At 37.3% G+C, this 15,325-nt stretch overlaps 1 protein-coding gene across 1 annotated transcript in view; it reads left to right on the top strand.

Annotated features, from left to right (window-relative positions):
• The window catches only part of EYS (eyes shut homolog), a 1,642,163-nt gene that overhangs the window by 790,216 nt on the left and 836,622 nt on the right, over nt 1–15,325 (top strand). The window contains exons 23-24 of the mRNA XM_029223300.1: nt 11,553–11,745; nt 12,891–14,624. Of these exons, the coding sequence (XP_029079133.1) occupies nt 11,553–11,745; nt 12,891–14,624 (1,927 nt within the window). The remainder of the gene's footprint in view (nt 1–11,552; nt 11,746–12,890; nt 14,625–15,325) is intronic.

Below are 15,325 nucleotides of genomic sequence, written 5' to 3'. Positions count from 1 at the left end.
AAAAAAAAAAAAAAAAAAAAAAAAAAAAAAAAAAAAAAAAAAGTTAGTACACATATTTTAGTACTTCTTTAGGACTTGATTTACAGAATTACTTGAGATGTGATTTAAGGAGATCAAACAAGTAAAGAAGAGAGAAAACATGAATAGAAACAAGTATAACACAAATTAGAAAGAGATGAGTGGCCTAAGGTGTAAACAATTAGAGGATTGTAGGGATTCAGAGAATGAAGACATTATTTCTATTGCAGGAATTAGTAAATGAATCATGAAATGAGTGTCTTTCCTCATGAACAATAATTGAACACTCTGTGACTGAGGAAAGATACCCTAAATTGCATAGGCATATGGTGGTAAGGAAATTTTCTACTTGCCAGCTCTCAAATGACCATTGGAGAATCCTGGTTTTTCACACTGGTGAGTCTATAGTATCTGCTAGTTTCATCTATTCTTCCTGAAATAGTAGGTTAGTCCAGGGCGTTTGACTTCTGAGATATTTTAGTGGCTCTTATCTTGTACATACTCAGGGCTCTGAATCAGATATCAGATCGTAGGACTGGTGATGCATAGACAGTGGCCTCAGAGAAATCTTGAATATGCTTGATTTCAATGTGGGGAGGGGGGATTTGGAGCCACAATTTAGAGGAGGCTATTGGCATTAGGAACCCAGAGATTTCATTGTATCAATCACACTGATAATTTGCACCTATAATAATTATGATAGTTATTAAATGATTCCGATATGATGGCTGATAGAGTAGATTTTCAATATTGCTGTGTTGAATTATATCAAATCAAGTACAAATTATTTAAATTTAAATTGAATACAATGGTATTTCCAACATGAGCTCTGCCACAAACAAGCCTATAACTTTAAAATTCAAACTACTTCAGCTTACTCAGTCCAATAAGTATAGTTAACTAGCACCTCTTTGATTAGGATCACACAGAGGAAAATTAATTGCATATAACTGAATTCATCCATTGTGGAAAGCTGATAAAATACCATTTGCTTAAAATTTGAAGATACCCCATTTATGTGCATCTTCTATCAAAATATAATAAGATAATTGTTATATGGATTGTTTTATTTCTAAAAATTGATCTGGACTTTTAGGGTTTTATTTATGTGAAAACAGTAGAAAAGTATTCAGAGCAAACTAATTACAAAGGTAGTTTTAATCCAATCTTTCTATAACTCCAAAAAAAATTTTTTTAAATATGTTTTTTATGTACACAGGCACATTTACCAGTACAGAAAAAGGGGGAAATTGTTTAAATATCTTCATTATAAATGTATTAGAAATATATTATTTATGTATCTGCTCTGAGTAATTTGTATGTATAATTAACTTTCAAATGTGTATCTTATTTCTCAAATTGTTCTTTCATTAATTAAAATGTGGTTCTCAAATTAAGACCCATTGTACTTCACAGGCTTTTTTGTCACTTGTGAATTTCAATGAAAACTAAGTAATATGAAGATCTTTTCTTAAGACTCCAGTTCAGCATTTCTAATCAATTTGAGTTGACTAGATCAAAGGCTCTTGGTCTCCAACTCATTAGAAACATTACTCTCTTCTTTCAACCCAATGTGAAGCAGTCTCACTTAGCCCAAGACCACAGTCTCCCCAAGAACATCCTTTACTAACCTATATCTCACACACAGAGCCAGACACTTAAGGACAATTTTGGTTCTTAAAAAGCTATATACTACTGGGAGTTCAAAATATGTCAAACGATAATTACAATATGATAGGTAATAGACACAGTTAAGGTCTGCACAATATTTCATGAAAGCACAGTAGTGATGTACAGTGGACTCTTGAACAACATGTGTTTAAAATACATGCATGGATCCACTTACACACGGAGGTTTTTGTTTTTGTTTTTTTCCAATAGTAAATTCTACAGCACTACATGCTCTGCAGTTGGTTGGATCAGAGGATGCAGAAACTCTGATACAGAGAAACCAATAAGTTATAAGCAGGTTTTTGGCTGTGTGGAGGGTCAGTACCTCTAACCCCCATGTTGTTCAAGGGTCAACTGTATTTTTTTTAAAACTGGAGGAACACAGAAGAGAATACTGAGAGAATACTTATACTGAACTGAACCAAAAAAGTTGGGTACCTAGATTACCTGTGTTCAAGGTGGGAATATGTGGCAGAAGTGGGATTCACAAAGGAAAACAACATATGTGAAATAGGAATTAGCCTAGCATATGTGAAAAAATGGTAAGAAATGATAGTAAGTTTTGAGAAATGGCCAGTGGCTTTGTGTGCTATGCTAAATCATTTTTGGTTTTGCCTAGCAAGAGTGGTAAACCACTGATGATTTTCTATGCTGAGGAATGACCTGGTCAGATTTTATTTTAAAAGATAACCTTGGCACACATTCCACCAGCACAAGAGACAACGGGACTGTCCTTCCATCAGCTGTATCCCCGTCTAGGACTTGCTAAGCACCCATAAAACTCACTCAGGGCTCTATTTTTATCAGTACCCAAAGCCCAGGAGTTACCTCATACAACTTAAGTGTGGTGTAGGGGAGGTTGCTAAGTGACTTTGATCTTATTTAACTTCCCAGTTCTTAAAATCAAAGAATTTATCCATTCTTCCTAGCACATCTTTGTTTAGTAGTTGAGTATTCCTTAACAAGAGACCCTGGAAACAGGAGAAACTGTTTTTCTCAAGACAGTAAGGGAAAGACACAAAGGGAAAGTAGAATAGTACCAGCTGTACATTTTCACCTGTCACCTCTGGTCTCAAGACAGACTACTCACATGATTTGGGTCCTTATTTCTCAGAGGAAACTTAACCCCCCTTGTAAGTCAAGACTGGCATCTATTGGACTCTCATATTTGGTTGCTTGCATTTCTTGTGACATATGGCATGTGAAGGGTCATTTGTGTTTCAAACATCAATTATGTAATGTGTGGGTGGAAATATACTGATATTTTGCAAAGTCAACTATTTAATGTATAGAGACAATTTTGTAAGTATTGTTTATATATTCATTCAAGGAACCCTCATTGGCTAACGGCCAACCAACAGTGTGCTGAGTAGGGCTCAGAATGGAACATACGTAGGCGTCTACCTAGTGGTTCTTGTAGCATACCAGAAAAGACACAGCAATAAAGGTAATTGACAAATGAAAATAAAATTCAAACTGTACTTAGTGTTCTGAAAGAAAAGAAAACATTGCAGTGAGAGAAAAATAATGCAGGTGGCAGAGAAGTTCTTTCTAAGGGGGGTACACTTCAGACCTGAGCACGAGAAGAAATCATCCAAGGGAAGAGTGAGAGTTGGACGTGCTGTCAGGGGTATGGACACATGCACGGGTCATAAGGAGGAAAAGGCTTTGCCCCACATGCGGTGGTGAAAACAGACACTGTGAGTTGAGCGCAGTAGGTCCGGTGGGAACAAAGGAGAAGATAGGTCGGCAGAAACAGGCAGAGCCAGATTACGTAGTGAGTCAAAAAGAATGGAAAATTATTTGGATTTTCTTCAAATATATAGTGGAAATACATTTAAAATTTTTTAAGAGGGGAGAGATGTGATCTTATTCAGATTATTAAAATATCCTTCCTATTCTGTGTAGAGGGTCTGGAAGGAGGTTAGAAGTATGAGTGAAGCTAGGCCATTGCAATTATTGCATGAATTATTTCATAGGCTTGACCTACGGTTGTGGCAAAGCAAACTGAGAGAAAAAACTATATTTAAAATATACTATAGAAGAATTAGCAAAACGTGGCATTAAGTAGGCGTGTTAGATAGAAACCAGAGATACCTTGAGCAATCGAGCGAAGGTGTTGCATTTCCTGAGTGGAGAGGATCGTTAGGAACGTGTTAGGACAAGCAGTTCATCACTGTAATACTGTATGTGTTAAATATTAGGTCCCCATGAGGTATTTAACTAGTGATGCTAAATAAGTCATTGGTTATAAAAGAATATACTGCAAGAGGTGTGAGGTGGAGATATAGTTTGGGGACTCATGAATATACAGATATCTTTATGGTTTTTTGAATAGATGAAAATACTTCTGGGGAAAATGTAGGAAAAAATGGATAAAAGATTGAAGATAAAGCTCCAAGGAATTCCAAATTAAAGACCAGAATGAAGAGAAGAGGCCAAGGGAGGAGACAGGAGTAGGGAGAGAGGTAGGAAGTATGGGAGAAACCAAACGTTTCAGAAGATAGTGGTTGGTTCTGTTAAATATTGTTGAAGATTTGAATAAAATGAATACCCCAAACCGTGCTTTGAATAGAACAGCATGGTTGTATTTCTGGAAATTTACATGAATATTTTTAGTGACATGATGACATGACAGCTGGATTAGAATGGCTGGAAGAAAGAACGGAATGTGTGAGAGATCTGGCCAATACATCTCTCAAAATGTGTGTCTAGAAAGGGGAAAAAGAAATGGGGAAATAGCTAGATAAAAATGTCTCTTCAAAAAATGTTATCTTTTAGTTTTTTTCCCACAAATGTTCACTAACTCCCAAATATGTAACTATGTACTAGGCCTGGGCTTTCAGGGGAAAGTGGAACAAACATAACCAGCTGCCTAGAGGCACGTTTAGTTTACTTATAAAGACATATAAGTCAAGTTGGCACACAAACAGTCATATAATTAACAATTTTGATTATTGGCATGGACCCTACATATTGACTTTATGTAGGAAATTCTAGAAAAGCTAGAAATAAAAATACTTATCCCAATTGTATAAGCACAAAATTATGTCAATATTACATAGTTTACACCAAAGTATTCTTAACGTTTGATCTCCGATCATTAATATATATATTTTTTATTACTATGGGTGAATTATATCAATCTTCAGAATATCATTCCTGCTTTCAGGTTGACGCCCACATTACCTTTCATCTCCCCATCAAGTTAGATAACTGCCTACAGAAATCTGCCTGTATCCTCTATAGGACAGCAACACTGAATCAATTAGTGTCTTAACCAGAAAAAAGCAGAAACCATCTCTAGCATTTATAATAGAGGGAATTGGTTACAGAGGTGAGGGAAGAGCTGGGATCCAACCAAAAGTTAGCAAGGCAACAGGAGATTAGCCACGGCACGAAACCACTGCAGGCTGGAAGGGGGAAGTGTTCACTGCACAGGGCATCTGGAGGATGCAGGCATGGGAGCGGAAAGGATGCAGTCTGGGACACCGTGTGCATACGTTGGCATGGCGGGGGGGGGGGGTGGAGATGTCCACGTTTTGCACCCTCTCCCGAGACCCTAGTGCCTCCCATTGGTGGAAGCCAGCAAATGAGGAACCCAGGAAGTGCAGCCTGCAGAGGGCAGTATTCCTAGCAAAGCCTGAGAGCGGAGTGGGGAGGAGGGGATCTGAGGGCACAAAGGTCGAGGACTGACTCAAACAAAAATTACAAACCCCGCCAGCTGGTGGTGCCAACATCCCTAACATGACGACTGCCTGGTCTCCAAGACTGGAGAGGACCCAGCGTCTTGGTGTTTACTGTGTTGAAGTTAGTGGGACAATGCATTAGTTTTCCATTGCTGCAGAACAAATTACTACAAGTTCAGCAGCTTAAGACAACCCCCATTTATCAGCTGTAGTTCTGTAGGTGAGCAGTCAGCCTGAGATCAGTGTGTCAGCTGGGCTACATTGTCCTCTGAAGATTGAGTAAAAATCTACTTCCAGGCTCATTTCTGCCAATGGCAGCATTCAGTTCCGTGGCCAGGCTGGCTGCAGCTGGAGGCTGCTCTCAACTCCTAGAGGCCACTTGAATGTCTTGCCACGTGGCTCCCTCTGTCTTTAAACCAGCAACAAGGCTCAAATCCTTGTTATACTTCAAACTCTGCTTTTAAAAGGCTTATGTAATCTCCCTTTCTTAAGGTCAACCGTACCATGTAAGTCACCTAGGCTGATCATGTGGCGAAACCATCATGTATTATGCAGGGTCTATACACTGGTGGGTGGGAGAGTTGGGTGGGCAGGAAGCTTGAGGGCCATCTTAGAACGTAGCATTCTGCCTGCCATAGATAGGATAGTAAAAAGTTTCAGTTTGTAATCCCTCTCCTCTTATCTAATTAACAAGTCATGGGAAAAGTATACTATCTAGATGTGAACTATTGGTTATTGGTCTTGTGACTGGACCGTGATTTGTAACTTGTGACATGAGAATTTTAAGTAGTAAATTGATGCAGTGAAATTTTTATAGAATTGGAAATGATGTAAACGATGCAAAAGTTTGCCAAAAAGTGGAGATTGTTTAAAGAGAACCAAGTTTAGTGAATCTTTGCTAATGCAACAGGACAGTTGCAATCAGCATAAATTGAAAGTTTCACTTTCAACTTCAACAAACCTGGGAAAAGCTTATTGTTTCTTAGAACTGTAATCAATGGGGCAACTAAATCTATACTTAGAGACTGATTTGCTTGGTTACTTTATCTTGGTTCCTCTGCTTGATGTATTCTTTATAATTCTACAAGGAACAACCATACCATGAATTTGGCACACCAGTGATCTGAATTGTTTCTTCTAATTATCTAAAAGATATTTCATTTTAAGAAGGAAAATATTACCCAGAGAAAATTGTCAAAGAGCACCAAGCTACAAGTGGGTAGATCCAATGTTCTAGTCTGGGAAAATTAGTATGTATAAGGAGGCTGCCATCATGGCTGTGTGACCTGTGAGTTGGAGAGACCCTGCCATTAGAAGACCCTTCCCCCATCACACACACACACACACACACACACACACACACACACTCCAATGTTCTGCTGTTGTTGACTTGAATATTTAATCATTTCTCAACAAGGGGCTTTATATTTTTATTTTCACTAGCCTCCACAAATTGTGTACACAGTTTGCTATATAAACAATGACATATTAATAATGTATATTTCAATGGGGTTGGACAAATTCAAGCTTTCAATTATTTTAGTAAATTTTAAAGAGTAAATTTGGCCCACCTGTTCTGATGAAAGTAGATTAATCCACAGAATTAAATTGATACAAAACTGATTGCAACCACTGGGATCTTTGTTGTTGTTTGCTGTATTACATACTCATCATTTCAAGTAGAAAATAAGGATGAAGTACAATATTCCATTGTCAAATGTGACCATCTGTAGAATGAAAAATTATCTGCTGGGTTGTAAACTCATTTCAGTGAGAGACACTGTTTTGCCCAGACCTTAAAACATTATTGGTAGTCATTAAATTTAATTGATAGTGGCATTTGTTAAACAGGCTGAGTAGAAGAACATTTTAATTTTTTATCTAAAATAATCAGCTATAGGGTAGAACTGTTCATAACAAATGTTGAAGTTGTAACAAGAGGCAAAATTATGATCGTGAGTGTGGGTTCAAGCTCCTCATTGCCTACATATGAATCCCAACTCTGCCATTCTCTAGCTTTATGGCTAGAGAATTAGGGAGAAGGGCTATGGTATCTTTTAAATCATACTTTCTTAATTAACAGAAATGATTTAAGGGTAATTCTGCCTTAAGAAAGACTCATATTTCCAGTTTACTACTCTATCTCCACATTTGGATAGCTAATAAACTTCTCAAATTTAAAGTATTTAAATAGAAGTCTGGATCCACCTCCATTCCCTAGCTGGTCTCCACCAGTGTTCTTCAAATTAGTAAGTGGCACCTCTACTCATCCATTAGCAGGAACAAAAACCTAGGAATCATTTATTAACCTTCTCTTCTCACTCCAGACATCAATCTACCAACATATCTCATAGGCTCTGTCTCCCAAGTATCTCCTGAAAGTACCCTTACTCTATCTACCACTACTTTCACTCCAGGCTAATCTATTTCTGTCTCTCACCAAGGCTACTGCCAGCTTCCAACTGATGCCCCAGCTTCCATTCTGTCCCCTCTTCAGACTCCCTTAAGAGCCTATTATCTATGTAGCATTAACATAATCTTTTCATAAGTCAAACCATATCATTTTTCTACTCTAAATATTAAATATTCCAATGGCTGCCCATCACACTCAGAATTAATTCCAAATTCAAGAACAAACAAATCATCTGGCATGATATCTCTCCTGGCCATGTCGATGACCTCATTTCCATCCACCAATGGCCTTCCCTCATTCTCTTTATCTACACCGCCCATCTTGCTGTTGCTCAAATACACAAGCATGTTTCTGCCTTGAGGCCTTTGTACTACCATTCTTTCTGCCTTGAATACTCTTTCCTCAGATATTTACTTAATTCAGATCCCTGATCAAAGAAGACTTCCCTAACCACTTGTCCAAAACAGCCCTCCCTGCTTTTCCTCATTATTTATCTCGCAAAATTTTGTCTTTAAGCAAATTATTGCTAGTTACTATTAATGAATTCTAATTCCTTTACTGAAATACAAGCTATATGATAGGAGAAACTTTGCTAATCTTGTTGACTAGTTCATTCCCAGCCTTTACAGCAGTCACTGACACTTAGAAATTGACCAACAAATATTTGTTGAGCAAAGACAAGCGAGCTACACAATGTCCATTAAAAAGTGGATGGCCAGGACTTCCCTGGTGGCACAGTGGTTAAGAATCCTCCTGCCAATACAGGGGACACAGGTTCGAGCCCTGGTCTGGGAAGATCCCACGTGCTGCAGAGCAACTAAGCCTGTGCACCACAACTACTGAGCCTGTGCCCTACAGGCCGCGAGCCACAACTACTGAGCCCATGTGCCACAGCTACTGAAGCCTGTGTGCCTGGAACCTGTGCTCCACAACAAGAGAAGCCCCAGCAATGAGAAGCCCGCGCACCACAGTGAAGAGTAACCCCCACTAGCCGCGACTTAGAGAAAGCCTGCACTCAGCAACGAAGACCCAACGTAGCCAAAAATAAATAAAATAAAATAAAATTTTTAAAAAGTGGATGACCATATTCTCATAAAGCTTTGACTCAAAAAGTCCTATTTGCATTGTGTTCCTTAAACATAGATTCAGAAATAAAAAAGTATATTTTTTAAAGTCGTGAAATTTTGTAGAAGTGATGATCATCTTGGCACATATTAAGTTTCAATAAGTATCAGTGAATAAAACAAATAATGGCAGGCACTCAATACATATTTGATGGATGAATGAATGAGTGAATGAGGATGTATTGGCCAAATAAGTTACTATGGTAACCACCAAGTTAAGAAAGAAATATACAAAATTAAAGGCTTACTGAATTAAAGCAAAGCTAAATATTTGAAATGCTATATCTTTCAATGTAATCAGGCAGATATAGAAAAAGAAATGTTCAATCATTTATGAGGTGCTTTTTAAATTTAATTTTCTCATAGCTAACAAAGAATATTATCAGAAAGACCAGGTGAGGCAAAGATTGATGTATTAGTAAGGAAAATGCTAGCTGCTATAACAATAATCTCCAAAATTTTGCTAGCCTGATACAATATAAATTTATTTTCCATTCACATGAAGTCCAAATGAGTGTTTCTGATTTCAGATATTGTCCTTCAAATAGACTTTTAGGAACTCAGGCTACTTCCTTTCTGTGGCTACCCATCTTTAATATGTGTTTTCAGAGGTCAGCACACAGGGGCAGAGGCTGGAGGATCACACATGGTACATTCACCCTTCCTTGGGTAGAAGTAAGTCACATGATCACACAGAGACACAAGAGTAACTGAGACATGTAATCCAAGAGGAAGAGGAGATAGGTTTAGTGAATATGTAGTGAGTTTTCCCATGAAGTTTGGGATTTAACTAAGGAAAATATGGAAGTCTCTCTAAGACAAATTGTATTGACATATGTGTATGTGTATGTGCCTGTGCGTATAGACAGAAAGTTCAAACAATTAAAATCTATTTGGAAGAACATTAAAAAATATGATTTAAAAGTTGCTAGTACTTGGGAATATAACAGGATGTTTCCTATCAAGCTCAAAATTGGGAAAGTAAATTCAGCTTTGAGAGTTAAAGGCTAAAAGCAGCAGAGGATGTATGTGAGCCTAGGCATGCAACGTAGGAAAGAGGGAGTACGGCTTCCCGGCTGCTGGACCTAAGTGTCACCTGGAAGACGAATGTATTTACACACCAATAATATAACGGTCAACACTATTAGAGAACATATGAGAATAATAGAGACAAATGTCAGCAGTGCCAGTGTCAAGTTGTCTAATAGGTAGATAACTTTAACCAGTGATACATCAGTTAGCATCAAGTATTCAAGATCATTCTTCTGGCAGTACCTTAGTCTGATGTTGTTAAGCGTTTGAAAACTAGTTTTACATGTTCTGATCTAATGCACATCAGGGAAACCTGTGATTCTTGGGTAGCTCTGCTGACATGGAGAGAACTTGTTGATCACGGAGACTTTGAGGGCCCTTAATCCTGCGGTGATGATTTCTCAAGGTAGTTAATTATGGCTTCTGATTGTGATTCTGGAGGGGAAAGCTGACCATGACCATGCAAATATTTATGAGCTGCGTAACAGCTAGGTTTTCACTGTAAGCTAGCATATTGGCATTCTGGTTTTTATCCTAGTTTCCTGTGCATTGTCATTAATCTGTGAAGTCCTTCTAGGGCTTGCTGCTTACCCTTGAGTGGAGAAAAGGACAATCTCTTGGTCTTGAATGTGTGGAATGATAATAGATATGTTTTTCTTGCTGTTTCTTCTATTGCTTCTAGCTTCACTTTTTACTGTTTTCTACATGTTAGATTTTTAAGGTAGTTATATAACACTGGCCTTTAAGCTTTAAATACTTTAATGTGTGAGTTGAAAGTGCATACAGAATATATAACTGTGAAACAAACAAAAAGGGATAACTAAAGCAAAATTTACATTTTGTACAAATTAGATACAATCTTGGACAAATACTGTAACAGTGAAGCAGAGCTACCTATGAATGTCTTTATTGTTAGAAAATAGGTATGTGGTATTTACTTAAAATTCAAAATGTTTCAAATAGTATAACTAATTTTTAACTCTACATTTAAAGGAGAATCCCTGATCCATTTGCACTTATTTATACATGCCTCACAACTCTCTTTCCTATGAATTAAAAATTAATTTCTTTATGTGGAAATTATTTTATAAGTATATGGCAGAAGTAGGCCATTCAGGTCAAGCTAAAACAGAAAAGGAGCCTTGCTTTTTAAACCAATGTGGATTAAAATGATTCAGAAAACCACAAGATAATGTCTTCAAATTATCTGTTGTAGATCGTGTGTTTTATTTTAGTTTCCAACTAAATATGACATTTAGAGAAGAAAAGTTTAAAATTTGTAAGAGTTTTTATATTCATATTTTCTACCATACAGTACAGATTCTTCATTGGAAAAAAATATCCTCAAAGCAAATGGAAAGTAGTATTTTGACTTAAAGGAATCAAGAATAAATTTAGGCATTCAGTTTGAGCATATCTAAAATTTGAAGAATTTAATTAATTTTGAAGTATAGGTAAATTTACTCTAGAGATTCCATTTTCTACACAATAAGGTGGTGAGCTAACTAATATAACTATGAAAATTCAAATGGACCTCAAAACTAACTTAAAAATTCTCAGGGGCAAAGAAACTATGTGCTTAACTATTGCAATTGTCATTTGCAGATCTGCTCCATTGGGCTTCTCTGTGGTAATGAAATAGGAAGAATCACCTGTTTACCTCCCAGCTCTCAACGAAAAGAGGCCACTTCCACACAAACATACACAGTGCCCACCTCAGGGACTTCGGTCAGTAGCATCCCACCTGCCAGGGCTACCCAACTGTGGGCCATAGTGAACACTACTCCAGTTGGTGAAGGTAAGTAGATGAGACTATGATGCGGAGAAGTTTGAAAATGTTATGTTTTAAAACATATTTTCTGACTTATTTCAATATTTATTTTTCTAAGACACTTGATTTTTCAGGGCTATAAAATTGGCTTAGAATTTTTGTTGGTTATGTGCTGTGTTTTAAGTTTTAAAAACGTTAGTGTCCTTTATGAATAAATACTCTTTCTGAAACAGTGCAAAAATGTTCATGAATAGTCTTTATTCTGATATGTAAATTTTGGTAGATAACTGAACCCCGATTCTACCGCATTTTGTTTCAACTATCAGTAAAACTTATTTAAAAGACCTGTACTACTTGCCTCATTATGTCTTTATTCAACATCCTCTGAATCATTATATGTAAACTTATATTCCTATCAATTTATTGGAAAAACACTCAGATTTTTAAAAATCTGTTTTTTCCTATTGGAAAGTATTTTGACAGGTTGAGTATGTTTTGACACGTCTTATTTAACTTACTAAATCAAATGGTGCCATATTGTAAATAGTATATTGTATGTTAAATTCCAAATTCTTTCTTGTCTCTCAGGATAAGTAGAATGAGAATTATAGCCTTTAACAAGGTATTCCTTGTTTAAAAAATATTTTTAAAGCCTAATGGATATTATAAGCATAAAGGTATACTGCTCTATATTTTTTCTGTATAATTTCTGTTCTTTTAAGGAATTAATTTGAAATATGGTATCTAATATAAAAAAAATTGTCTCTTCAGAAAGTAAAATGAAATTTCTAATATTTCTAACTCATTAGGTCAAATATTCTTTTATATTTTTTACTGTCAAAGAATTGTAAATTTTCTTGTTTCATACTTCAAAGGCATCATTATTTTGGAATGAAGGTTATTCTAAAGAAGACCATTTGTTCTGAATTTGGCCACCCCAGGGAGTATGAATAATAGAACTCTGCATTTATGCAGCTTGTGAAGTCACTAAACTTTCTCATACACTTTTATTAGAAATATGATTTACAGAGCCACATTAGTCTGCATATATATAATGTGTATAAGGTACAGTGTAATTTGCAGAAGATTCAGCCCAGGGCTTAATCCATTTTTCTTCTTCCTTTTCTTTCTTGCTCTCTCGTTCTTTCTTTCTTACCTTTTCCTCTCTGAAGGTCCAAAACAGACAGACTTTATCCAGCACGACGTTCTCCCAACCACTGGTTTGGCAGCATTAAATATTGGCACGTCCTCTGAAAGCTATTTACTCGAAGAACTGATTTCCACTAAGACGCTTTCAGCAAAACACAGTCTTCCTTCTTCAGCAGATGTTTCCTCTTCTCAGTTTCTGAATTTTGGTGCTCATGACCCAGCACAAATCGTCGGGGGCAAAACACCTGTATCATGTATGCCCATCCAAACTCCAGTGGGCGCACCAGGACTCTTTTTCCCTGATAGGGGAGAGAGCACCCCGTTTATCATCTCTTCCTTAATGACAGATTTTATTTTTCCTACACAATCTTTATTATCTGAGAGCCCGCGGACTGTTGTCTTGTCTGCTACCACAATGAGTTCAGTAACTAGTGGTGTTCCAGGGGCTGATGTTGAGTTAAACAGACATTCATTACTCTTCCGTGGCTTCCCGCCCGCAGCTGCTTCCGTGAGCGCACGTCCAGTCGTCTCTCAAGAGGATATTGAAGGATATTCAGCTCTTTCGTTAATTTCAAGAGAGTCCTGGAGACTGCTGAGCTCTTCGATGTCTCCCATTTCTCCTGCTAAGATAATCATATCCAAGCAGGTAGCCGTCTTAAATTCATCAACTCTGCACCAATTCACCACACAAGCCTCCATTCCCAGTGAAGATCAGGTTATTACCGAAGCATCCAGCAACCAGAGAGTCACAAATATCAAACCACAGGCTGCTGATTCTTTAAGTGAATTAAGCCAAACGTGTGCAATGTGTTCTATGACTGAAATAAAATCCTTTCATGAATTTTCAGATCAAGTTTTGCATAACAAACAGTCCCACTTTTACGAGACATCCTGGATGAATTCAGCAGTATTAGCCAGGTGGTTTGCACGAATGGGAACACAAGCTATCACTTCTGGACATTCACTTCCTTCGGCTGCTGAAATCACGCCATCAGTGGCAATCACAGAACTGTCATCTTTATTTCCTTCTACAAAGAGTACAAAAAGAAGAATTTTAGTCTCATCCATAGAAGAATATGTTACCCTATCAAGTGATTTGGATGTTAATTTATGTTTGGATAAGATGTGTTCATCCATTATCCCTTCACAAACTGTCCCTTCAGACCTGACGAATTCGGATTTGACTTCACAACTGACTGCTGATGATCCTTCAGTATCAGAAAACATTTTTAAACTATTGAAAATAGGAATCTATGGTACAACTTTGGGTCCCACTGAGATGCTGAATGAAGACAAGTTACTGGGCGTGCAAGAGCATGAAGGGTCTTATACCCAGTTCAAACCTCATACAGGGGATGGGTCTCTAAATTTTGAATTAAACTTTCAAAGTCATCCAGAAACTATACATTCAAGTGACCTCAACCTGCCACGACATGTAGACTCCACGTCTGATTTTTCAGAAGTAACCTCTCCTGTAGCATTTTCTATAGCTTCAGCAACTCAATCACTTCCAATACAGACCTCTGTCCCCATGTCTGTAGTTATGCCAGATTGGACATATTATACAGATTATCTGACCTTAGCACCTGATTTAAAAGAAGAGGTCAGAACTTCTTCAGAATGGTCCAGATGGGAGCTGCAGCCTCGTGGGCGTGGTCAGGAATCTCCTGCAGCAAGTCAAAGGCTTTCCATCACTAGGTCTCTTATCTGGTCTTCCCTGGAGCCCATTCCTGCACCTCCTCAGCTGATGATTTCTGGTGAGTTCCTCAGTTTTAGTTCTGTAAACTTTTAGAAATGAGTTTCTTTTCTACAGAGAAGAAAGAGCCTGTCATGGTCACCAGGTGCTCTAAACAGCCTCTTTGTAAATCGGGGCAACAGCCAGTTCAATGGAGATGGCCCCTGCTGTTGTACCTGTCACAAGTGGTTATTCTTTACACACTGCCACAAAGGCTCACAGATCAATGCAGGAGTATGTTGGAGATGGCTATACCACAGGCAATCAATCAGCAACAACTAGTTCAAGTCGTCACAATGGATCTTTCAAAGTTTTGGAATAACTCTTATTATTCTCATTTCTTGAAATAGCTTCTTTGTAAGATTGAACACAATATAAAAACACTTTCTAACATTTTCTTCAGAGCTGGTACTTTTTAAACTGAAAAGATGAAAAAACTCAAGGGAACTCTATTGGATTTTCCCATCCTACATGGTGTGGTTTATCATTTTTTCATGCAAAGCCGTGATGCTTTCACTGTATACATAATACAGAATATAAATTAATGTCTTTTATTTAACAAAAACACCATATAGCAACTGACAGAAAATATCCTGTATATGAATTTGAATTCAGAGTCTTGAAATAATTAATGAAAAGCCACTTTTCTTAGATAACTGCTCTCAGCTTAAAGCATTTTATAAATTACTAATCTCCTTTACCCTTGTAAATTACTATCAAGTT

The sequence above is a fragment of the Monodon monoceros genome, unplaced genomic scaffold (genome assembly GCF_005190385.1).
Source record: "Monodon monoceros isolate NGI ecotype Baffin Bay Population unplaced genomic scaffold, NGI_Narwhal_1 Super_Scaffold_15, whole genome shotgun sequence".
Lineage (NCBI taxonomy): Eukaryota > Metazoa > Chordata > Mammalia > Artiodactyla > Monodontidae > Monodon > Monodon monoceros.
The sequence above is the reverse complement of the archived record's forward strand: the minus strand, read 5'-3'. Positions and strand labels throughout refer to the sequence as shown.